At 48.3% G+C, this 24,564-nt stretch overlaps 2 protein-coding genes across 5 annotated transcripts in view; both read left to right on the top strand.

The window, feature by feature from the left end:
• The window catches only part of ODAD3 (outer dynein arm docking complex subunit 3), a 30,960-nt gene extending 12,381 nt beyond the window's left edge, over positions 1–18,579 (top strand). Inside the window, exons 5-13 of the mRNA XM_053296513.1 lie at positions 52–153; positions 547–672; positions 2,261–2,383; positions 4,054–4,212; positions 13,870–14,030; positions 14,245–14,401; positions 14,889–15,044; positions 16,742–16,826; positions 17,885–18,579. Coding sequence (XP_053152488.1) covers positions 52–153; positions 547–672; positions 2,261–2,383; positions 4,054–4,212; positions 13,870–14,030; positions 14,245–14,401; positions 14,889–15,044; positions 16,742–16,826; positions 17,885–18,012 — 1,197 coding nt within the window. The 3' untranslated portion in view covers positions 18,013–18,579. The remainder of the gene's footprint in view (positions 1–51; positions 154–546; positions 673–2,260; positions 2,384–4,053; positions 4,213–13,869; positions 14,031–14,244; positions 14,402–14,888; positions 15,045–16,741; positions 16,827–17,884) is intronic.
• A 4,798-nt stretch (positions 18,580–23,377) lies between these two features.
• RGL3 (ral guanine nucleotide dissociation stimulator like 3) overlaps positions 23,378–24,564 on the top strand; it is a 30,851-nt gene continuing 29,664 nt past the window's right edge. For 3 of the 4 annotated variants that reach the window (XM_053303851.1, XM_053303849.1, XM_053303853.1), the window contains exon 1: positions 23,378–23,854. In XM_053303851.1, coding sequence (XP_053159826.1) covers positions 23,831–23,854 — 24 coding nt within the window. In that variant the 5' untranslated portion in view covers positions 23,378–23,830. Of the gene's footprint in view, positions 23,855–23,971; positions 24,290–24,564 lie in introns of those variants that run through there. The other variant, XM_053303850.1, reaches the window with a different exon arrangement.

Genomic DNA, 24,564 nt, shown 5'->3' with positions numbered 1-24,564 from the left:
TTGGAGACTCTCCCATCTCTTGCTAGTCAGTTTGCCCCTCTTTCCATCCAGACTCTGCGTACTCTGGAAAACCGCCTGGAAAAGGCCCGGTTCAAGACTGAGGAGGCCCAACGCATTACCAGTATGTACCAGAAGCTGAAAGTGCACATGCAGGTGAGAGAGACACACCCTTAGAGGTGGTTGCTGAGAGAAACTACCCCACCTTAGTCTATACCCAAGGCACATGTTTCAGCACTTGTTGATGCAACTTGTTAATGTTGCCACTCATTTTGCAATAGCCAAGAGTAAGTAAGGTGATTTGTTCTGTGCCTGGCTGGGGTGAAGTGGGGATCTGTCCTAAAAGTCCACTGAGTTAATCTCTGGATCATGTTTAGGGGCTGCTGTGAGAATCATTTGTCCCCCAAGGATTTATGTTGTGCCTCCTGCAATAACAGAGTATGTCCTCTGTTATTGCTCCCCAATTCACTCTGTGAATTGGGGAGCCATAACAGTAAATTGAAAGTAATTGCTCCCCAATTCACTCTGGATCTTTCATCAACTTTCTAGGAGGAGAGCCTGCACTTCCAGAACAAACTGGATGCCCTGGAAGCTGAGATCTTCCGCCTGCGCCATGAGCTCAAGGACCTGGAGAGTGTGAACACTGACGCGCTGCAGGCTCGTGATGCAGCCAGGGTAGGGTTCCAGCACAGTATGAAATGATCTGAAGCACAAGCAGTCCAGCATCACCGCCATACTATAGAAGCAGAATGAGATAGGTCTAGAATGTGTAAGAGTCTACTGGGAAGAGGAGTCCAACATGCAGACAATGTCTAGTAGATACGCAATACTATGTATGGGGTTATGTAGTAAAAAAAGGCATGAGAACTGCCATAGTACAAAGGAAAGTGAGAGAGGGGGTATTCAGACACCCAACAGCTGCTGGAGAGTCCCCGGAGATTCACTGGAATGGCCCACTGGAAGGAGATCCATGTTATAGGCTTGTTGCCAGAGTGCCAGAGGCATACATTTTATGATACAGAAACAAATATCCAGATTCTGTGGCCAGAAAGTACACACTGCATCATAATTAATTTTGAAAATGAAGCTCGTTTGCTTATGGATGCTTTATTTCACATATTCTGATTTCATTATTCAGGCTTTCAAATAACTTGTGATTTGTTCCGGGTACTTTTTTTTTAAAGCAACCATATTTCCTAGAACCCTGCTTAAAAAAACAATAAAAGCTGAGTTGCTCAGTATCCAGAGTGCTGGAGCAGATGACAGAGTTCGATCTCTGGTTACTGACATGTTCCAATATGTTTTCCCCTGCTAACTGGGCAAGGAGGCACCTTTTTAATATGGCGGTTCTCTTTATTTAGCAGGGGGAGAGTAACTGGCCCTATCCATCCCCAGCTCAGTGACTGTTGCTGGTGTCTATCATGTTTCTTTTTAGATTGTGAGCCGTTTGGGGACAGGGATCCATTTTATCTTATCTTATCTTTATCTTTATCTTATCTTATCTTAATTTATTTCTCTATGTAAACCGCTTTGGAACCTTTTGTCGAAAAGCGGTATATAAATATTTTTTGTTGTTGTTTTCCCTAATGGGTCACAGAGCAATTTGGGGGCAGGGGATGATTTCTATCAAGGAAGCAGCATTAACCCCTCCTTTCTAGCGATGTGGTCTCAAAGGATTAGCCTCTCCTTTCCAGTGCTGTGGTCCCAATCTGAATCCCCCCACTCACCGCAGCTGTTCTTTATCCATGTTTAAAAGAACAGGACGTCCAGTCATGAACAGTGTTCCCTGTAACAGGGATTCCCAGATGCTGTTGACTACAACTCCCATAATCCCCAGCCAAAGGTCTTTGAAGCTGGGGATGCTGGGAGTTGTAGTCAACAACAATTGGGAATCCCTGTTACAGGGAACACTGTTTATGACTTTCCACTGTTTTGTTTAGTTAGGCTCAAACAGCACCCAGTGTCTTTGGGCAGAAGGAAATGTTAATTCTTCCAGAGACACTGGCTGACATCCTGACTAAATTACTCAATAATACTACTCAAGTACCTCCAAAGGACTGCTTAATTTCAGTGTGTCTTGTAAATTTAATCAGGATGTCAGCCACTGGGATTGATTTCCTACCACATCCACAGGCCTTTTTGGCTGTCCAAAATGGATCTTTATGTTGCAGAAATGCTCACAGTATTTCCCTGGCTGGAGCTCCGTGGCTGGAGCTGTCAAGGGCAGAGCAGTAAGTCCTTTTCTCTTCTCCCTGCCATGCAGGAGCAGCTCCTGAGCCAAGAAGAGGAAATCTACCGAGAACGGAAACTCCGTGATAAGAAGTTGAAGGACCTGAAGAAGCTGACAGAGGAGAAAAGAGCACAGAATGAGCGTGCAGAAAGGCGGGTAATGGGATGGAGACATCTTCTGCTTTCCATGACGTGAATGGCATTTCACTACCCCATTCTTTGTCTTCAGGCTAGCTATTGGCCAAAAGGATATTTTGCTTGTCAGACCTCCCTAGGGCAGATCCATTGTGCCTTCTCTCTCACTCACTCACTTGTATGTATAGAGGCAGCCAGCAGCCTGCCTGCCTCTATTTCTCCTGATACTGACAGCAAGAATTTAAATGTTAGAAGTTCTTGATTTTGGATTAGCTAAGGAGCTAAAAAGACTGGGCAATCAGCTCATCTACAAGTAGTGCCAAATGTGCTTTAAGAATTCTGTAACTTGAAGAGCTGGATCCCTGCAACCCTTATATTTGCTTTAAAAGCCTAGTCTGCTTCTGATAGCCAGAGGGAAAGGAAAGGAGCCATACAAGGCACAGAAGCCTTGCTCCAACCACTGGGAATCCCGCAAACCCTCACCCTGCTGTGCTTTTGCAGAACATGTGTGGAATTGCTGGATGCATGCAGCCCTGCTACAAGTTGTCAGAGGGATGCTATGACAAAAGGCCCATAGTATCTAACAAGATGTTTTGAGCCTTAACAGTGCAGTAATGAGAGTGATTTGTCTCCGGGGGTTTGGACAGTGCCCATTGCTTTCAAAGGTGTGGAATTTAGAATTCCTGCAGATACAGCTTTCCTCACTCCTGCACTCTGGTTCTTAAGCACTGGTCATCAGATTTGGCAATTGCCTTGACTATGGAAATTTCTAGAGCCATTTGCTTGGCTTATTTTATTTTGGCTATTATTTTATTACCCATCTCAGGGCTCCTCCCTGCTACCACTGAGTGTCTTTGCCAGTTGTCTTGGACGCTAAGTGTCCCGCTAGGAAACTCTCCCATTTCCACCTCTGCAACACTCTTCTTATGAGAAGGCTCAGTGGATGGATTTTTATTCACGCCCTCAGAGTATAGTTAATCTCCACTTGGAAGTTAGAATCCCTCCCCCACCCCTTAGGTTAGTTAGGAACCTTGGGGTTTTTTGCCCTCTCCTGTAATGTGGGGTCATTGTGTTCACTTCCGCTTGTGGCAAGCTTTAGTCAGGATGATCTGATCTGATTAATCTGGGAACGAATGATGTGGGGCTAACGTGAATGTGCGTATATTCATGGAAGATCTTGCCAAGGCAGAGGGCTGGACTAAATGATCTCTTGAGTCCTATGATTTGATCAGCCAGAACCCCTCTCATGTGTTGCATTCAGAGGGGAATCTCAGGCCCTTCTTGATTCTCACCCAGCCATAGAGGCCAACTGCCTGCTGTCAGGATTTCTGGGGTACCTCCAATAACTTGGAGAAAGAGCCACAGAGATTACTTCACATTTCAGTGGCTGGGTAATATTCCCTATGCTCCAGGGAACACTTTCAAGAGCCTTCTGATCTTTACCAGCTGTCCAAGGAAGAATCACAGTTGTAAAGGGGAGTAATTGACAAGACATTAAAAATGAAAATAAGAAAATATCATTCGAGCTCAGCATATAATAAGATCTGGAAGAGGTGGAATTAAAAAAAAAATCTGGTTAGTCCCCAGCCCAATGGGAGCCCATCCCACAAAGTGACAGAGCACAACTGGCTGTTACCCTGAACAAGCACCCTGTTCTCTCTGTTCTAAGTGAATTCTCTTTGTTTCATCCAGCATTCTCGGGACAAGGATCGTATCCCTTTTGGGGCTGAAGACTTACTCAAAGACCCCCAGTTCACTAGAGCAAGCATCCTGAAAACCAGGCAGGCACTGTTCACTGCATCGGAGGCCTTTGACAAGATCCGAATAGCTACTGGTGTTACCAAAGCTGAGGTGAGATTTTGCCTGCTACCTCCCAGACTCCTCCTGTGCTGCCTACTTACCCTAAAGGCCCAGAGAGGACAACATTAGATTACACCATAATCTGCCTTCCCTTTCTGGAGTGAGATACCAAATTCTGATTCCTCATAGGTTTTCTAGATGGTAAATTGCAACAGCTTCATTGCTGATTTCCACTAGAAATGCTGCTGCCTGTACAAACGATGTATGTGCCATGCCATTCCACACTTTTCTACCACAAATAACCCTCAAATCCATGAAAAGGGGAGGGGGAACCACCCCCTTTTTCCTGTGTAGAATGCGTGAGGACTTTTTTTTGGTGTGCATTACATTGTGGCATGTAGACAATGTCAACAGATTTCCAGAGGAAGGATAGGTGGGGCAATTACCTAACCTTCCCTAGGTGGTAACAGGGGAGAGAAAAAGGAGGAGTTATTTCCAGCTCCACGCACACCTTTCCCTCCTCTTTGGTCATTACTCTTCCAGTTCCAGCTCAAGGAACATGTTCCTTGTATTTCTGCCCCCCTCCTTGATTTAGGGAGCGCATCAGTGACCAGTCATGGTCTCACAATCCACAAGAACTTCTTGATCTTTTTCCTTTTGGCGGGGAGGAGCCTAACCACTTCAGCACTTAACCATGCTCCCCCCACCCACTGCCAACAGAGCTGTCCTGTTCTGGTGCAAGAGCTCCTTGCTCTTTTTTTCCTTTTTGGCAGTGTGGGGAGCACTTCAGCACCCAACCATGGTTCCACTGCTAGTGGAGCTCGACTCCTGCACACTTTTATGGCTCCTCCCTAATGGAAGCAAATGGAGGGAAGAGTGATGGCTGTGGTGTTAGCTGAAGTCCCACTGAAATTAAGGAGAGGCACCAACGGGGGGGGGGGGAGCAGGAAAAGGCAATGGGTTTCCCTTTGATATCATGTGAGTACTGAAGGGCATCAGCTCCCAAGGTTTTCATAAAGGGGAATTAGGAAGGGGGAGTGGCTTTCCCTCTGAACGTGTGTGACGTCTTTGAATGTCTGCCAGTCTGTGAAGACAAGACTGAGCTTGATAGACCAATGGTCTGACTCAGTATATGGCAGCTTCCTATGTTTCCTATGGACGTGTGTGAGTGCTTCAGTGCCACAGCTGGGAAGTTTAATTTTAAAAAACAAAACACACGAATGTGATTGACCAGGAGAAAAGCAACTATCAACAGCCATCAACAGATGAAAGGAAGGTGAGAATCAAGCCAGCCTCATGACATAGTTTAAAATAGTTTGGCATGCTCTGTTTGCCCTAGGTGTGCATGCATCCAGGGAATACTGCCTGTGCACAGTAACAATGGGCAGAGAGGAAACTGGGAGTAATGCAGTGATGGGTGGAAGGAAGAGAAGGAGGCACTGTAAAGTGCAGTTTTTTAGTTTTAGTTTAGCAGGTTTTTTAGTGTGGGAGGCTGAAAGTGTAGACAAGAAGACTGCCCAAAAGACAGTGGAAGAAACTGATGCATGTGCACAGCTTGCAGTCACTCTGGATAAAATAAAGTGTGCGAGTCCACCGATACTCCTGCAAAAAAACCTTCTTGTCTAGAAAACCTCTCAGTCTAGGAGGCATTTAGTCAGACTCATCAGCCTTTGTTGTCTTGTGCAGATCAGGACAGATTTAGGGCCCCTGTAATGGTATCTGATTGGCCTTCATTGACAACATGATCTGACACTTTTGGTAAATCCAGTATGACACTAAGGCTGCAGTTCTGTGGATAATTATTTGGGAATAGACTCCATTGAATTCAGAGGGATACTAGACATGCATCGGATCTGGCTTCACAACGTTTTTAGACTGGAAAGGAGCATATTTCCCCACTCAATACTGAATGTAGGGGCAAGTATCCCAGAAGTCCTGCATTAGGATTGTTTCCCCTGTTTGCAGCCCCTCATTCAAAAGGAGAAGTAGGCAGTTGTTGGGATGTGAATGAGTGTCTCTTTTTTAATTACTGCGCAAATGGCATGGTGACCTAAATTCCTTCCTGAGTGGTGTCCAATAAAAAAGAAATGAAGCAAGTGCAGGAGCTACTTAGAATATGTCACTGTGCAATTCTTGCTGAAGATTTTCTTTTTAAATGGTGGGGGAATAAATTCCTTGGGGGAAGATGTGCTTCTTGTTTCCCCAGAACCAACTCAATAGTAACAAAGGGGTGTGTGTGTGTGTGTGAGGGGGGGGCGGGGAGGGGGAGTGAGTTTAGCTGCCCCTTTGAAAGAGGGAAAATGTATCTTCCTGGCTTCTTTCTCTCCTCTTAGTCAGAGAGCCAACTAATAAAACTCAGTATTGATCTGCACCTTTTCATGCCAGTTTTGCATCGGCTGCAGCACATCCCATGACCATTCCCTGCTGACAGGCGCTTGATGCCACAAGTCGATAGTTGCTCAGGGCACCATTCATTCATGTGTGACAGCAAAACCTCCCATGCTCTCTGTGGAGCAGCTGCTGCTAGCCAATCAGGGCTTTGGTAGCCTGTCCTTTTGTTGGCTGTGATCTTATCCTTTTCCAGGCAAACACCATTCATAAACTTTTTCTTTGCCTTGGGAAAAGAGTCGATTTCTCTCATGACCTTGGCCATGCAGCAATTATTTGGAGCCTGGTCCTGCAACAAAATTTGTACTTGCCCTTCCCAAAGATACCCTCCTATTCACTCTGGGAACAGGAGCATTTCTAGGGAAATGGTTTGTCTGATTCCACTGCCCACCAGGGCAGCCATACCATGTCCCCAGTAGCAATGCTGCTGTGCCAGCAGGAGCCTCAGACTTACAGCCAACCAAGCAGTCTCTGTGCAATAACTTGCTTTTTGGCAGGAGCCCATCAGGGCCACTGACTCATTGCAGACACTTGGAAGGGAGCAAGCATGGTGTAGTGGCTAGACTAGGACTGGGGAGACCCGAGTTCAAATCCCCATTCAGCCGTGATACTAGCTGGGTGACTCTGGGCCAGTCACTTCTCTCTCAGCCTAACCTACTTCACAGGGTTGCTGTGAGGAGAAAACTAAGTATGTAGCACACCGCTCTGAGCTCCTTGGAGGAAGAGTGGGATATAAAATGTAAAAAATAATTAATAATAATTATAATAATTATAAAGGCAAAAGGTCAAGGTCAGGAAATTTTGATCTTTTCCAGTAGTCCCGAGTGGGTTGGGGGTGGTATGCTTATGGTGGGCTTGGATTAATTGACCCTATAAAGCCTAGTTGAATGGAGAAAATCATGAATATTGGTAACACCTGTTACCTGTTTCAGAGAAAAATATTTGTTCCATTGCCTGGAGGTTTTACACACAGGGCTTTCCCCCTGAATCCACTCGTGATTGGAGTGTGCCAGTCCACATATTCACTGGATTTAATCCGACCCCGCTCCAGGACCAGGACAGACAGGGCTTTGTTTTTCTCTGAAGGGAGGTTGTGAATTCTGGCTTAGCCCAAGTTATGTCCGGGGTAAAAAAAAATCCTCTATTCTCAGTTGCTGCTATCAAGGCATCTCATTGGGTTATCCTCGTCACATGCTCCTGGGCAGGACTATGCAAATTCTAATAGAAAAAGCCTATAAAGCCTGACGGGGATAACCCCTCCCCAGTTCTTATAGTCCTGCATTGCTCCTGGCAGGTCCTTCCCTTCGTGTAGTAAGAACTTCTCCCTTTCAACCTTTTTCAAATATCTGTGTGTCTTTTTCATAGTTTCCTCTGTGTTCTCCATTGTTGTGTGTAAAAAAAGAAAAAAAAAGAAAAAAGAAAATCCCACTCTTTACTTCGTCTTCCCCTCACTTCTGTCCTCTCCCTCCTTCTCCCCTTCCTGCCCCCCAGTGTATGGAGCAACAGGGGAGGAGAATTATAAATGTGAGGGTGCCGGAGGGACACGCTTCTTCGCGGTTCCCGAGCGCCACAAGGGCTTCCTATTTGCCTCCCACGACTCTGAACCAGAGTCAAGTTTCAGGCTCCCCGATCCTCCCTGCTCCTTTCTTGGCGGCCGTTAGACTGGCCGAGCGGGCAGCGAGAGGGCCACGGTTCATTCCCGCCTGTGAGCGGCGAGAACGTGGCCATTACGGAGGGGGAGCATAGTGCTAGCCGACCGAAGCGCTTTACGCGCAGCTCAGCAGCAGCACTTAACAAAGCACAGCAAAGGTGGCCACGGAACCAAGCCAGAACCCCAAAGGGGACTTAGTGTTTCCCAGGGCGAGGCCGTGTGATATCTTATTGCCTATGCCGGACTGCTTCATTGAAACCATAAAGGCAGAATGGGCGGCACCAGCGGTCAACAAAAAGCCAATGCCCGCTACTACACGCCTCTATTCCTTCCAACAAGAGTCCACAGATTTGTTGAGAACCCCTAGCACCGATGCGCCAATCTTGCAACTGGTCACGGGCTCTTTAATCCCCAGAGACAGAGAGGCCTCACTGAGGGACTTGTCAGAGAAGAAAGCAGAGTTTGCCTTTCGAAGGGTTCATGACAATTCCTCTCTTGCCACATGTGCCTCTGCAGCGGCATCCATGGCGGCCAGAGCCAGTCTTTTATGGCTCAACGACTTGATCGACGAAGTGCCCCCAGAATCCACTCATCTGAGACAGCAGCTATTAAAACTGCAGAGGGCACAAGTGTTTGTGGCGGATACTACCCTGGATTCCATTCGTTTCTCCTCCAGGGCTTCTGCGGCAGCCGTAGTAGGTAGAAGGCATTTGTGGCTGAAGGGATGGCAGGCAAACGTCACTTCAAAAACAAACTTATCTGCAGTCCCATATGATAGTTCAAAACTCTTCGGGGACGCCGCTTTGGAGAAGGTTCTCGTACAGTCAAAGGATAACAGAAAAACGATGCCCACGGCCCCTAAGAAAGTGGACAAGCAGTCGTTTAAAAGACCTTTTCTGCCCTTTTGTGCCTTTCGCTCTTCCTTCAGGGGGCGAGACAGAGACTTCAGAGGCCCAAGAGGTACATGGCAACGTCAACGGCCATGAAATGCAAATAACCATGAAATGCAAATGCTTCACGGCCAGAAATGCAAATAACCGCCAAGGCTTTCTCCAGGGCAAGCAGCAAGGGAAACAACAATACTGACTCAGGGGACCCCGTCCTGGGGGGTTGCCTATCCCTTTTTCACCGCACCTGGGAACAGACTGTGACAGACGCCTGGGTTTTGGAATTAGTAAAAACAGGCTACAGAATAGAGATGGACTCCCTTCCTCGCCCCCAGTTCCTTCCTACACCCCGCTCTCGCTCTTTTACCAAATACGCAGACGTAGCAGCGTCCATTCAGCACCTCCTAGACATTGGTGCGGTGGAAAGGGTGCCGGCGGGTCAAGAGGGGAAGGGAGTTTATTCTATTCTATTCACCATCCCCAAAAAGGACGGGTCGAAAAAGGGCAGTGCTCGACCTCAAACATCTGAACAAGCATGTTAAGTCCAAGAAATTCCGCATGGAATCCCTCAGATCCATCACGGAGTCATTACAAAGAGGAGACCTGCTCTCTTCTATAGACTTAAAAGAGGCGTACCTGCACATACCTATCCATCCAGAGAGCAGGCGTTACCTACGCTTCAAGTATGCAGGAGTCGATCTACAATACAAGGCCCTTCCGTTTGGTCTCTCCTCAGTGCCCAGGGTCTTCACCAAGGTCCTGGCACCACTCATGGCACACCTGAGACTAAGGGGGGTCCACGTTTTTGCGTACTTAGACGATCTGCTCGTAAAATCACGATCCCCAGAGACCGCAACTACTGACCTAGAAGTAACCCTATCCACTCTGGAGCTGCACGGGTTCCTCATAAACAGACAGAAAAGTGTTCTGACTCCCACTCACAGGATCCAGCACCTGGGGGTGGTCATAGATACCCAGCAGGGTCGCTTATATCTGCCAAAGGAGAGGATTCAAGTCCTCAGGGCAGAAGTACATTCGGCCTTACACCTAGAGAGCATACCAGTTCTGTCCCTGGCAAGATTACTGGGACTGATGGTTTCCACGCTGGACTCAGTGCCTTGGGCGAGATTTCACCTCAGGGAGTTGCAGTAGTTTCTTCTGAGCTTCCAACCCTTCATCTCCAGGAAGAAGAGCATAATGGTCCAGATGCCGTCCAGGGTCAAGTTTTCCCTCCAATGGTGGAGTTCCATACAGAACCTATCCAGAGGAAAGAGATTCCTGGAATTTCCAAAAACAATCGTAACTACGGACGCCAGCATCAGAGGTTGGGGAGCTCATTGTCTCCAATGGTCAGTCCAGGGCAAGTGGAACCAAGAAGAGAGAGACCACTCGATAAATTGGCTGGAATTGAGAGCCGTCAGGCTGGCACTACTACACCTTCGCTCCCAGGTCTCAGGCAGGGATGTGCTGATCAAGACGGACAATACAACCGCAAAGGCCCATATCAACAAAAAGGGCGGGATGAGATCCAGTTTCCTGTATCAGGCATCGGTCCTTCTGGTGTGTTGGGCAGAATGTCACCTGAGCTCCATTGCAGCCCATCACGTGAAAGAGAACCTCAACTCTATTGCAGACTGGCTCAGCAGACAGGATCTTCTCCCAGGGGAATGGGCTCTCAACATGCAAGTTTTCAAACAATTGGCACGCAGGTGGGAGACGCCTGTAGTGGACCTGTTTGCCACGCCTCTCAATGCAAAGGTCAACAGATACATCACCAGATTCCACTGCCGGACAGCAGTGGGGATGGATGCCCTGTCCTGCCAGTGGCCAAAAGGTGTTCTTTATGCTTTCCCCCCAATTCCCCTACTGACGCGGATGCTAAGGATAATAAAAGAACAAAGGGCAGAGGTCATTCTGGTGGCACCTTATTGACCAAGAAGACCCTGGTCCACCGAGCTAGTCTTGCTGAGCACGGACAGTCCTTGGCGTCTACCAGTCGAGCCAGATCTACTGTTACAGGGTCCGGTTCTTCACCCAAACCTGGCATGGTTTCAGCTGGCCGCGTGGAGACTGAGCGGCGGATGCTGAACGCCCAGGAACTAACACAAAAGGTGGCCGATACCATTCTGGCGTCTCATCGCCCGTCCACAAACAGGGTATACCAATATACACGGAGGACCTTTCTCCGTTGGTCTTTTCAACAACAGGTGCCAAAGGGCAAGGCATTGCCCTTTTTATTATTATTAATCACCTTCTGCAATTTCTACAAGATGGCCTCGATAAGGGCCTAAGGCCAAATACGCTCAGGCGACAGGCTGCATCTCTGATTCCACTTCTGACGGGAGAGGTGACGAAGATCTCCATATCACATCCCTTACTAAAAAGATTTTTGAGAGGGGCCACGCTGCTCTCGCCTCCAGTGGCGCACCGATTCCCTACCTGGAATCTCAACCTGGTACTGAAGGCTTTGCAACATTCACTGTTTGAGCCAATCAGGTCAATCTCTCTCAGGTTGTTGTCTATGAAGCTGGCCTTCCTAGTGGCAGTGACATCAGCAAGACGGGTTTCCGAACTGAGATCACTGTCTGCTCATAAGTCTTACTGCATAATTACAGAAGATGCTGCTCGCCTGATACCAGATCCATTTAGTCGACCAAAGGTGCTGTCTGATTTCCATACAGCGCAGGATGTATTCCTTCCATCATTCTGTCCACGCCCGACGCACCCGCAAGAAAAGCTGGGGCATAAATCCGACGTACGGCGCTGCCTGAAACATTACCTAGCACGTTCCACTGAGTTTAGGAAGACGGATTCCCTCTTTGTGTCCTATCTCCCAGCATCAATGGGAGAAGCAGTTTCATCCAGGACGATTGCAAGGTGGATCAGGGCCTGCATATCCCTAGCCTATGAGGCTCAAAAGGTGCCTCCTCCTGAACACATATTGGCCCATTCCACGAGATCAATGGCTACCTCAGCGGCCTTTGCGACTAACGCACCAGTTCAAGAAATATGCAAAGCAGCAGTCTGGAAGAACCCTTCCACCTTTATTAAGCACTATAAGCTAGATTTGTATGCATCCACTCAGGCGGCCTTTAGGAGACGGGTCCTTCAGGGAGTCCTTCCCCAGGAGTAGAGCGCAGGGTGGTTCCCTCCCGGTGACGTACTGCTTGGGTATGTCCCAATGAGATGCCTTGATAGCAGCAACCGAGAACAGAGCATTGGTCACTTACCGTGAAGGCTTCTTCTGGTTTCTGCTGTCAAGGCATCTCAGCCCACCCGTTTTTTATAATTTCGCTCTACTCCACGGGAAATCACTAGGACAACTCCTATGAGTTTTTCAGGGTCAGTGTGGGCTTCCTAGTCATGGGGGTGCCTTATGTCCCTGTACTGTGTGTATTTATCGGTTATCTATGGTTATACGTACTTTCTATCTGCCATTATTGTTATTTATGCATGGTTATATGTTCCTTATCTGTTAACTTGTCCTATAAGAACTGGGGAGGGGTTATCCCCGTCAGGCTTTATAGGCTTTTTCTATTAGAATTTGCATAGTCCTGCCCAGGAGCACATGACGAGGATAACCCAATGAGATGCCTTGACAGCAGCAACCAGAAGAAGCCTTCACGGTAAGTGACCAATGCTCCGTTTCCAGCAGCTTTTGAAAAAAACTCCAGGGCTTCTGCTTTCTCCGAAGGTGTTGATGGAGGTGCTGATGGCTATGTGAATGGTCCATCTAATCCCTCAAATTAAAATGCCTCCAATCTGCTGCAAAGCAGATTCGTTCTTCAGATACCCTGAGGCATAGAGCCATGTGTGAAAAACCTCTTGGCATTTCAGCGCTATGTCTCTCCCTATAAGGAGTACACTCAGGAGTGAGGGCCATCTAAAAGCCCCAGGCCCCTTGAAGTGCCTTTTGGACCAATCTTTGATGCATTTGTTGCAGCAAGGAGTACCACAAAGCACCCAACCAGTCAGACACAGGTTCATGTTGGTTCGAGGCCTTTGCAGTCTTCTCTGCACTCCAAGGACTTTAAGAACATCCCATCCAGAGCACTGCAAAGCTACTAAATCAAATTTAGCCCCATTCTGAGATTGCAGTGATTTGATAGTGTGCTGCTGGGGCATCCTCTTATATTTTATGCTGCTTTGCAGTCTCTTGCCTTAGCCCCCTTTTCAAGGCTGTACCATGCCTCCCTGCCCACTCCCTGGTGGTTATTTCCCCTTTGATTCTGCATGCGCTGTGAACATTAGCATGGAAGAGCATGGCTTCTGACTGATGGTTGCAGCAGTCAGGGGTTTTGGCTAGTCATGGTGATTTGCCTGTTGTGTTTCTTTCTGCCATGCATTGTTGGAGAGGAGTCTGAATGACATGTCCAGTAAGAAGTGTAGGCTTGCGTTAGAGCCCTGTGGGATGTGCTAGCCCAGTTCTCCACATCTGCATGCAAGAGTAGGGAGGAGGCAAGCTAATTTGGCTCTAGTTTCTTGTCATTTCCCCAAGGTATAGGGAGGTCATCTTCAATGACAGGTTATCAGCCTCTGCATGCTTATCCGAGACAGGGCAATCAAAAAACAAGAACAGGCTAGTACTAGTAGGCGGCAGCTAGATGGTGCTCAATCCCCAGTTCAGGTCCTGTCTTGCTCAGAGAGACCACGTTGGGATTGTGCTCTTACAGAGCGACTGTATTTCATCCTAGTTTTACGCTGTCTTTTCCCTTTCTTCTTTACCTTTTTGTGTCCTAATTTGGCTCTGGTGTCTTGTCAATCTCTGTGGTCTCTTGGCAGGATGTTGCAGCCTGCTTCCTAGCCCAAGAAGAGACCTTCCAGCACTTGGAAGCCATGAAGAATGAGAATGAGGAGACCCTGGTACGGCTTCAGGAGGAGAAGGATGCAATAGCAGCTGAACTTCAGAAACTCAAGTACTCAGGAGAGGCCCGGCAGGTGGAGTAAGTTATTCCTCACTCTGTTTCCTGGGCAGGAAGCTTTCTGGGGGGTGCGGGAACAGCAATGCACACTCATCATCAGCCATGAAGAAGGGCCCTCCTGAACCACACATTTTGAAGGAGGGCATAGTGGGTGGAGCAGTGAGGGCCAGCCAGGTACAAGGTGGGACTTGTGGGTTCTCTTCTGGGGCTCACCCCACCCTCTCTTCCACCCCAGGGCCCAGAACCTGATGAAGGAGCTGCATGGCCACCTGCAGAAGGAGGAGAAGAGGCGTGACTCAGCCAAGGCAGAGATGGAAAAGGTGTCCAAGGTTCTGCTCAATGCCAAGTCTGGAGTAGAGCATTTGTCCTCCAAATTACAGCATATCAAGCTGGTGAGTGCTCAGCTATGCCTGCCTGACTCTATTGGATCCACCTCCCCCCCGCCCCGCCACACAGCCCGGTGCTCAGACAATATCATAATTAAGAACCTCTGACACAGAGGTGTCCAACACAGAGGTGTTGGGATGCTCCCCTAAGCCACGAATTCAAATCAAAACAGTTTTCAAAGTGGGGCGCTGATTGAAGCCCTCCATAGAGGAGGTGGGGAGGATGAAAACCTGGGTTCTTTTTTTCAGCTCCAGGAAAGTCGCAGAGGCTAGTAGTTTTAGCAGGGACTGTGAGTCAGGACTCCTGGGTCCTGTTCTTGTCACTAGATAGGCTAAAAGCAGGACAACTGAGAAGCAGGACTTTGGTATTCTGCTCATGTTCTCTCTCTTTTTCTCTGTGGCCCCGATCAAATAACTTTCACTGCATCCTCCTAAATATCTTTGCTGTGCTCTAAGGAGCCAGAAGCCAGTCAGGATCTCTTCTTCCCCGTAGGAAAATAGCCGCTTTGCCTCTGTCCACTTGGATGAGAAAGCCAGTGACTATGTGCTTGACCTCCTGGCTCAATCAGAAGAGAAACTGATGTACCTGATGGAGTCCCTTCGAAATCGAGACAAGAAGGAGCTTCTCCAGAGAATTGAAGAAGTGGAGGTAGGTCTATATGAGGATGAAGGGCCCAGACCTACTCAATTTTCTCAGTTTGACTGAGGAGATTGTATTGCTTGATTGGGATTTGATACCAGAATGTACTTCCCATTTTGCAGAATGGTGAGAAGTGGCAGGAGCAACTCTATGGAGTTGAGTTGCCTTTGGGTGAGAGGGCACTGGAGACTTAGTGTCTTTGCAATGTTTCCTTTTATTTACAAATACAGACGTTGCACACTTAGGGAGCAAAAAGACTCTTAAGGAAGGCAGTGGAGCTGCTAATCCTGCATTGGGTCAAGTCCCCAAAGGGAATAACCTGTGCCCTGTCCAAAGCTGCACCCCTGTTTCAACTAACTCCCTGTTTCAACTAACTCTAGAAACTCAGCTCTCAAGTCTGTCCCTGCCCTGCCTATGTTTAAATTGACTTCAAATTCTTTGTCCCCCAACTTCAGTTCTGAGATAAACATATGAATATGATGAATATTTATATACCACTTTTCAACAAAAAATTCCCAAAGTGGTTTACATAGATATTGATTGATTGATTGATTGATTAAAAATGACTCACTGATCCCACAGTCTAAAAAAGAAACAGATAGACACCAGCAACAGCCACTGGAGGTCACATTACCCAAACTTTGATAAGAACTAGTTTCTGAATTGGGGTATAGAATTCTATCAGCTATCAAGAAAGCATCCCAGTCATTACAGTCTTTTATCCAGCCCTTGACCTCATCGGATGATGCCTTGGGCAAAACAGGTGACAGATCAATTCAAAACAATTAAGACAAACAGGGTATTTTAAAACCACAATCTATGAACACTTCTATAGGACTAACCAAAGTAACATAAAATCTTAAGCAAGTTTTCAAGCTCCCCAGAATTCTTCATCAGCTGAGAAAAGCAAAAGAGCTGGGTATGGTATGATAGCCCTAGAAGTTTGCCTTTTGTAACAGTCTTCAAAAAGAGTACAGGAAGAGTTATCATGTCAGTTTAGTCTCACTAAGTGCTAGTAGTAGGACTACAGGGATGAAGAAGAGACAATAGCTCTTGCCTCATATTTAGAAACTTATGGCCAACATTGTGTCTGTTGCATCTGCAAACAATATGGGCCCCTTGAAAACAAAAGAAAAAGAAAAAAAGAAATTGAGAAACATAGTAATCGTTATAGTAATGAAGCTGGAGATTAATTTTAGGTGTTACTCTAGCTAGTCAATAGAAGCCAACATTATGCAGTGGATGGAGAGCAAGTTAAATCCCATCTCCCTCCCATGTGCCCCTCCCACAATCCCATGCGCGCCTCCCACAAGTGAAATCCCATCTTCAGCTTGTAGAAAATAACTTTATGTCATATAGGCTGGTAGTACGAACTCCATCTGGCAAACGGAAGGCTGAGACTAAAAGATAGAGGTTTACAATTATATAACTAGGGTCTTAAGTTTGTGATGTTTCAACTCGCAGCTTGTTCTCTAAGCCACTGTACTGCAGGAGCTCTTTATTACCCATCTCAAGCCTTTGGAATGAGATGGGCTATGCAATTCCATAAATGATTTTCTTTCCCTGTCCTGCCAGTTTGCATAGCTAATTTTGCAGGAAGCTGCCCAGGCCAGAATTGCTGGGCTACCAGCTCTGCTGCCCCAACTTGGGAATGCTCCCCCTCCTCAGCAAGGCCCCAGTCTAAATGCCAGCCTATGTTGTTGCAGTTCCATTCCAAAATCGAGAGGAGATTACCTGCCTACAATACCCGGGTCAAACTGCCCACTGCACAGAAACAAGACATGTATTATGGTAAGTAAGTGACTGAGTCAGGGGGGTGATATCTATGCAGGTCTTCCAGCCTTCCATGGAGAAGGGATTGGACAAAAAATAGTTCAAAAGGTGCCAAGCATGTGCTCTGCCAGTAAGCGATAGCCTTTTCCCAACTAAGGACCCTTCCTGATGTGGATGTGGGATAAAAACCTTGTGCACAGCAAGGAAGTGGGAGGAGGCAGTCTCTTTTGACTCTCCTGCCCACTTTTCTTGCTGTGTGCTGGTGGGCTCTTTTGTGCTGGTGGGCTCACTGTGATGTCTTACTTACAGAAAGAATGCGCAACTGCACATACCTTACATTGCAAAATGCACATGACACTGCACAGTATGTCAGCCATTATCTTCCTATGTCTGTGGACTGTTTGTGATCTAAGTCAGGGCTGTCAGTGCAGAATGTGAGAGTCGGCACAGAAATCAGCTTCTTGACATTTATTTATTTTGTTAATTTCTATGCAGGTTTTTAGCCTTTATGACATGTTCTCACCCTTCCCACTGCTAATAATACCAGAATAAATTATGCAAAAGTGAAGAATAAGGGACTCCAAAGAAGAGAGAAGCATGCAAATGTGCATAATGTATTCAAGGTCCAGCATTCCACTTATTTGGCCCAGGATTTGGGTTACCACAAGCACAGCACTATTTTTTGTTTGCCGAGAATACACACAGCCCTGAACTTAGCCCACTGTGGGCTCTGTGTACTCTGGGAGTCTATAAAAATTGGGTTCTTGGTGCAGTGCAAACTCTTCACTGGTGTGTGGTATCTGCCTTCTCTGTGTACAGCACAGGTGGCCCTGAGTAGGTGGCTCTGATATCTCCACACACACCTTTCTCCTTTTGTAGTATCATTGTTGCAGAGTGTATGCAGGACCATTTGTGGCCTCCTGGCTGTAGGTTCTCTTATGGGTTCTGAAACGAGCCATGTTTCCCCGTGGCTGAGGACTCTGTGTGATGCTAGCCCCACTCATGGTGAGGTGTTTCTCCCTGGGCTTGGGATGAGAACATTTGGGCCACTTCAGATTTTTTTGATCTCTTCACAGATGAGGAGGAGAGCGGGGAAGATGATGCTGATGTGGTGACACGTGCAGCCCTGAAGCGTCAATCCCAGCAAATGATAGAGGCCAGGACCAAACGCCGCACCCGCTACAGGAAGAAGGATGGGAAGTGACTGAGCCCTATGTAGCCCTTCCTTTCCCAGCTCCTGTTTTGCTCCAAGGTCCTTGGCTATTAAACGTGCCTCCTTAGCCACTGGCCTCCTGTGTGAGCCAGTTCCACTCTTCTGTCAAGACTGCAGGCCCCAGGAAAAGAGGAGCGGGACCCCTTGGTAGATCTGTTCCTCACCCCTGTACAGAGCAGGCAAGGACCTACAGTGAGCTCCTGCTGATGCATAGCTCCTGATCCTCTGCATTTCAGCTCCCAGCTGTGAGAGAAGCATCAGTGCTCTGGGGGGGCAGGTAGTCTGGATCTGGTGCTTGTCAAGGAAGATGCATCTAGCCACCTCCATGCTAATTTAGACATTTCCCCAGAATCTGTAAACCTTGAACAGAGAGAACCCCTACTATTCCCTTCTGACGTCTGCCCTTAGTTCCACCCTGCTATCATCACTCTCATGTCCTTTGGACTCCTAGAGGTAGGTAGGTGGAGGGTGGCTCAGAGTCGGTCACACTCTGCATGGAGTGAGGCCACTGAGTGCTGTGTTTGCTGTGTGTGATAGAATAAACCCTGTTGCGGCTGAGCGGCCCCATTGTTTGTGCCTCTGCCAGGGCTGGGTGGGATTGCGTTCAGAACTGGGGCCTGTATTCTGATGGCCAGGGCAGCAGATGGTTGTGAGGCTAAGCTGCATACAGCTTCAGGAGTGGCCCTCCAATGAAGCCTGGTGAGACCTTAGGTGCTGGAGGGGACGAGATAAAGGCACGGCCACCACCTCACTGGCTCTTGTTTTATATAGATGGCTGTGAGGCCAAGTTGAATACAGGTTTGACATATTGATGTAGATCAGTTGGACACAGGACAAACGCTTCCAGTTTTGCTTGGCCCATCCTGGTTGATAGCTACTCACTGAACCAGTCCTTGGGGATCCAACTTACCTGATTCACTCTCGCTGGCCATTTCAGTTCCAGTGTACATGGCTGCTGCTGCAATCAGTCACAGATCCTGGACACTGCCGAACTGAAGGGCCACAGTGGGTCACATACCTCTGACACAGCCGACTGTGCTCATGCTGTGCCCAAAGGAAGTGCACGCAAGACCCAGACAAAGACAGACAGCTTGCACTGGTCCTTCCAATCTCATGCCTGAAACCTGCCACAGTGTAGTCAAGGCTATGATCTTTTCGCCCATTTGTGGGTTCAAGACTGAGGGACAGAATTTGGCATCCCACACTGCCTCTTTTTCTTTATATGCTGGTTTCTAGCATTTATGTCTACAGGTAAGAGTGTTAACATTTAGCCGGAGGAAGAGGTTGGAGATTCAGTGTCCTGCATGACTCCTGGCCCCATCCTGCACGGCTGCTCTTCCTTTGCCTTACTTTCTGTTGCCTAGTTATTCCTAACCTCCCTCTGTTTTCACAGTCCTAAACCTATCTCTTGAAAGTTATCCCCCTCTCCTTCGAACCAGCTGAACCGCTGGGTGTTCGAACCTTTTACAGGCCTCTGAACAGGTTCGAACACCTGGCGGTTCAGCTGGTTCAAAGGTGGGGGCAGGATAACTTTAAGGGTGGGGAAGGGTGCACTCCCCCCCCCTTTGTGTTTCCCCCGTCGGTGCTCTCTGTAAAACCGGTCCAGCGGGGCCGCAGCGTACCTTCCTGCCGCCCTGTCCTCTCCTCGGACCAGAAGTGACTGGAAGTAACCCGCTTGCGTGCACACACGCCGACGCATGAGCATGATGTGCATGCGCCAGACGTGCACATGCGCGCAGGTTACTTCTGGTCACTTCTGATCTGAGGAGAGGATGGGGTGGCAAGGAGGTACACTACCTCCCCGCCAGATCAGTTTTACAGAGAGCTAGCGGGGGAAATGCGGTGGGAAGGAAGGAAGTGCACCCTCCCCGACCCTTAAAGTCCCCCCTTACCTTTGAACCCCTCCGGTTCCATGAACATCCCTAATAATGAGGGGATAGTCTTTATCATGTTCTACATTTGGCAAAATTCTAAGAACAAGCCAACTCAGGAGCCTGTCAGTTTCCTCTGCTACATAGAATAGAATAGGCATAGCCTATTCTGTGGCATCCTTAGTGCAGTGATTAGTCCGGACCTGGAGGATGCCTTAATGTATTCAGCTGGTGGGTTAAGACCCCACAGTGGGTCATGGCCTAATTAAAGACCTGACACATTTGTTCTGGGAAGATCACCTGTATGCCTGCATGCAGAAGGTTCCTAGTTCTCCCTAGCATCTCAGATAGGGCTGAGAGAGACTCCTGCCTGCAACCTTGGAGAAGCTGCTGCCAGTTTTTTCCAAATAAAATTAGAAGGCAGCAGTGAAGGGAGGAGGAGAAAGAGGGAGCTTTGAACTGTCCTCCCTCAAAAAAACATGAGAATTCAGCTACAATACACAGGGTTCCATAGGAAGAAGGAATGACTATGAAATCAGTATGTTTGCAGTGTAAATGCACCCTGTGAAGGACTGAATGAAAAACATAGGAAGCTACCTTATACCAAGTCAGAACATTGGTCCATCTAGCTCAGTACTATCTACACAGACTGGCAGCAGCTTCTCCAAGGTTGCAGGCAGGAGTCTCTCTCAGCCCTATCTGAAATGCTAGGGAGAACTAGGAACCTTCTGCATGCAGGCATACAGGTGATCTTCCCAGAACAGCCCCATCCCCTAAGGGGAATATCTTATAGTGCTCACACATGTAGTCTCCCATTCAAATGCAAACCAGGGCAGACCCTGCTTAGCAAAGGACACAATTCATGCTTGCTACAACACCAGCTCTTGTGTATATAGGACAGATGTCTATGCTAAAAAGTGTAAACTTGTGGGGTTTATGTTGAAGTTAAAGGTGGGTAAAGGTAAAGTGTGCTGTCGGGTCGATGTTGACTCCTGGTGACCACAGAGTCCTGTGGTTTTCTTTGGTAGAATACCGGAGGGGTTTACCATTGCCATCTCCCGTGCAGTATGAGATGATGCCTTTCAGCATCTTCCTATATTGCTGCTGCCCAAAATAGGTGTTCCCCATAGTCTGGGAAACATATCAGCGTACTGGGTGTGAAAATGTTGACAACCACTGTTCTAAGTTATCATTACCACTATCAGAAAAAGACTTTCAACCAGTTTTCTTCTGGAAATATGGACTACACTCTGTGGACTTCTGGCTTCTGAGGCCCTGTCCACATAACTAAAGCATTAAAGCAGGATGGGGGAAAGGTTGAAGTAGTACTCAGGGCCAAGTACTGGGGACAAAAATACTCAGAAGTACTTTTCAAAGGTGTGGGGGGAGACCTTTTTCCTAGGTGAAAATCCTGGGGTAGGAGAAGGCATTTGTTCAATCTCTAATTTTTCCATCAAAAGGAGCACCCCTTCCCTCCACTTTCCCTCCCTGCCAATGGTCACCCAGGGCATTCCCCCCCACCGCCACCCCAGCCCAGCTGCAATTCCAAAAGTGAGCCAGGCTGGAGAGAAAAGAATGTCAAGAGATGGAGGGGAAATGCCACCTTCCTCACCCATGCACCCCCTTTAGAGTAGAAATGTAGACCCCCCCCTCACAATTATACATTAATGGAACAAGCACATGAACCACAAATCTAAGGTACAGGACTGTGTTTTGTGACTGTCGTTTGGTCTTCTAATGTGGAAGGTTTAGTCTGAGGGAAATCTGCATGTCAGTTGTGCATGCCTTTAAAGACCTTCAGCTTATCCTTTTGGATCCTACCCAGCCTGCTTTCTTTTGTCCATATAAATGACCTGGTTCAGACATCACACAAAGTTATGGCTTAATCCTTGCTTAGTGTGACAGTTGGAAGCCTTGGGCTTGATATAGTGGCTATAGCCATGAACAAATATTAAGGTCCCCCAACCCCACTGCCATATATATGAAGGAATCCTAACTCTATGACTGTTTAATTCTAGAAATTAAAATGTGGTTCAGTTGTTCCATGCAGAAGTTTTCAATCTGTGTCCTGGAGAAGTTTTGGTTTCCTTGGAAGCTTACCAGAAGTTTCTCAATGAGAAGATCTGTAATGGCAGACAAGATTCCCTGAAAGACAGTTTGCCTGTCCCATTAGTCTTGCAACACGATGCACAACTACATAGAAGCGTTGGAAGTGCTCTTGGACACATGGAGTGACAGAGAGGTCCAAAAGCCTGGCAAGAGTTACATAGAGAGCATGCCAGAACACTCCCTAGAATTTTCTGCAAAGCACAAGGATTCCTGGTCAGAGAGGTCCTCAAAGCAAAAGGACAGCCATTTTGATGATGCTGATTTATTTTATTTATTTTTTACATTTATATCCCGCTCTTCCTCTGAGGAGCTCAGAGCGGTGTATCACTCTTGGACAATAACAAAAAAGTTTTTCTTCAATGAAAAAAAAGAAATCTCAAACCGGTTTACATAGCAAAAAGTATACGAAGCTGGTTCTCTGTACTGAAAGGATTCATAATCAAAAAAGAAGCACAAGCCACTGGAGGGCTGCAATGCTGGGTAGAATAAGGTCCCGGTAGCCAAACAAAAGGGTTGTGCAGCCCTTGGGGACATATTTCTGGGTGGTAAAGGACTTCCTGGGAAATGGGGAGGCGTCAAAAATTGCCACTTCTCCATTGCACCAGTGCTAGTAGTGGGGAAGTTTGGTTAGGCTGCTCCCTTGCTGCACCAGTGCATCCTAATCTTGAATGTCAGCCAATATTTTTATCAACCTTAGCATGCGCCCCCCCCCATCTGCAACATGGAAGTGATAAGAGTGACCTACTCCCTCCAGTTGTGTACATTTCTTGTGCTGGGTGCTTTGTCAGAGCCAAGAGTGCTCTGGTGCTTATGAACCTCAGAAGTTCCCAACCTCGGGTCCTCAGATGTTGTCTCAGCCACATGGCCAAGGGCAGAGTTTGTCAGTCTTGGATCCCCAGCAGTGTTCCCTCTAACAGGGATTCCCAGATGTTGTTGACTACAGCTCCCATAATCCCCAGCCAAAGGCCACTGCAGCTGGGGATGTTGGGAACTGTAGTGAACAATGTCTGGGAGATGGAGCACAGTTGTTAGAGGGAACACTGGTCCCCAGCTGTTGTTGGCCATGGTGGCTGGGAGATGATGGGCATTGTAGTCCTACAACATCTGGGACCTTGCCTTAGTCATATAAGCTAGATGCTGACAGCCTGCTTTCGTGAATGAGCTCGAGTCTTCCTTGGAGGAGCCCCATTTGCTTCATTGGGGTTCCTTCCGGTTCATTGGGGCTCTGGCCGCAGGCAGGGCCTTGCACATTCAAAGGAAATCTAGGGTAGAGGCAGCTCTGGCTGCCAAGCGCGGCCCTGATGTCTGAATTCCAGGTAGGTAAAGAGCCGTGACATTTCACAACTGCGACCTTCGGAGCGAATGGGTGCCAAGTGGGGAGAGCAAGCGGCAGCCAGCCCGTGGTGTGCCATTCTGGCCTTGCGTTCTGACCTCGCAGGAAACCGCGCGGCTTGCTTCCAGCTCTCCCCCCCACCCGCACTGCACTTGAGGGGCTCGGCTGCTCCTCGTCCATCCGTGATCATCGCCCCGATCCCGAAGTCTGCGGAAGGGAAGAGAAAGGCGGCGGCCCACCAAGGCAACAGCCACCGCCAGCCGTGCGGCATGCCGGCGCTACTGCTGCTGCTCCGCCCGCTGCCTTGACCCTGCTGAGGTCGCCAAGTACGGAGCCGGAGGGCTCGACTCGGGGAAAAGCACCCAGCCGGCAGGGCAGTAGCTCAGCCCCTCCCTCCGACAGGGCAGGGCCAGCCGGCTCGTGTTCCCATTAGCCCCGGTGCAAGGGGCCACGAGGAGGAGAAACGGTCCAAGGCTGCGGGAGAGAAGACCTGAGGATGGGCAAAGCCGAGATTGCAATGGTATCGGAGGGAAGGGCAGGGAGGGGGCTCGGAGTGCGCGGGAAGCAGTGGGGGGAGCAGGTGCAGAAGGGGGCAGCAGCAGGGCGCCTGTATCTTTAAGAGTTGTGCAGTAGATCACTGCACCTCTCCCCACCCCAAACCCCCCACAACAAGCCGTATTCCACGCGACTCGTAAAAATTCCGGCGCTCTTCTTGGAGATTGGCGTCGCTGCCCCGTCTCGATTGCTTGGCAGAGCAGTCGGAGCGGAGGACGCTTTCAGGACGGCCTTTCTGTTCTCTCAATTAAACGAGCTGTCCTCGCAGCGGGGAAATGCTTGACTCATGACAAGCAGAAGGTTGCCGGTTCGAATCCCCGCTGGTACTATGATATCGGGCAGCAGCGATATAGGAAGAGGCTGAAAGGCATCATCTCAGACTGCGCGGGAGGAGAAAATGGTAAACCTCTCCTGTATTCTACCAAAGAAAATCCACAGGGCTCTGTGGGTGCCAGGAGTCGAAACCGACTTGACGGCACACTTTACCTTACCTCGCAAGACTAGGGGGCGGTATTTGTTGCAGAGCCTTTGACTGATCCAGAGCAAAGGACAGGGGCATTCGGAGCTGGATACAGAGGAGAACTTCCAGCGCAAAGGCCAGGGCTGCCTGAAAAGCGGGCGAGTTCCCCAGAGTTAGTTCTGCATTACCCAGTTACCCACCCGAATGCAAATCGT

Source organism: Hemicordylus capensis, chromosome 2 (assembly GCF_027244095.1).
Source record: "Hemicordylus capensis ecotype Gifberg chromosome 2, rHemCap1.1.pri, whole genome shotgun sequence".
Lineage (NCBI taxonomy): Eukaryota > Metazoa > Chordata > Lepidosauria > Squamata > Cordylidae > Hemicordylus > Hemicordylus capensis.
Note: the sequence above shows the minus strand (reverse complement) of the source record. Positions and strands in the feature narration are given on the sequence as shown.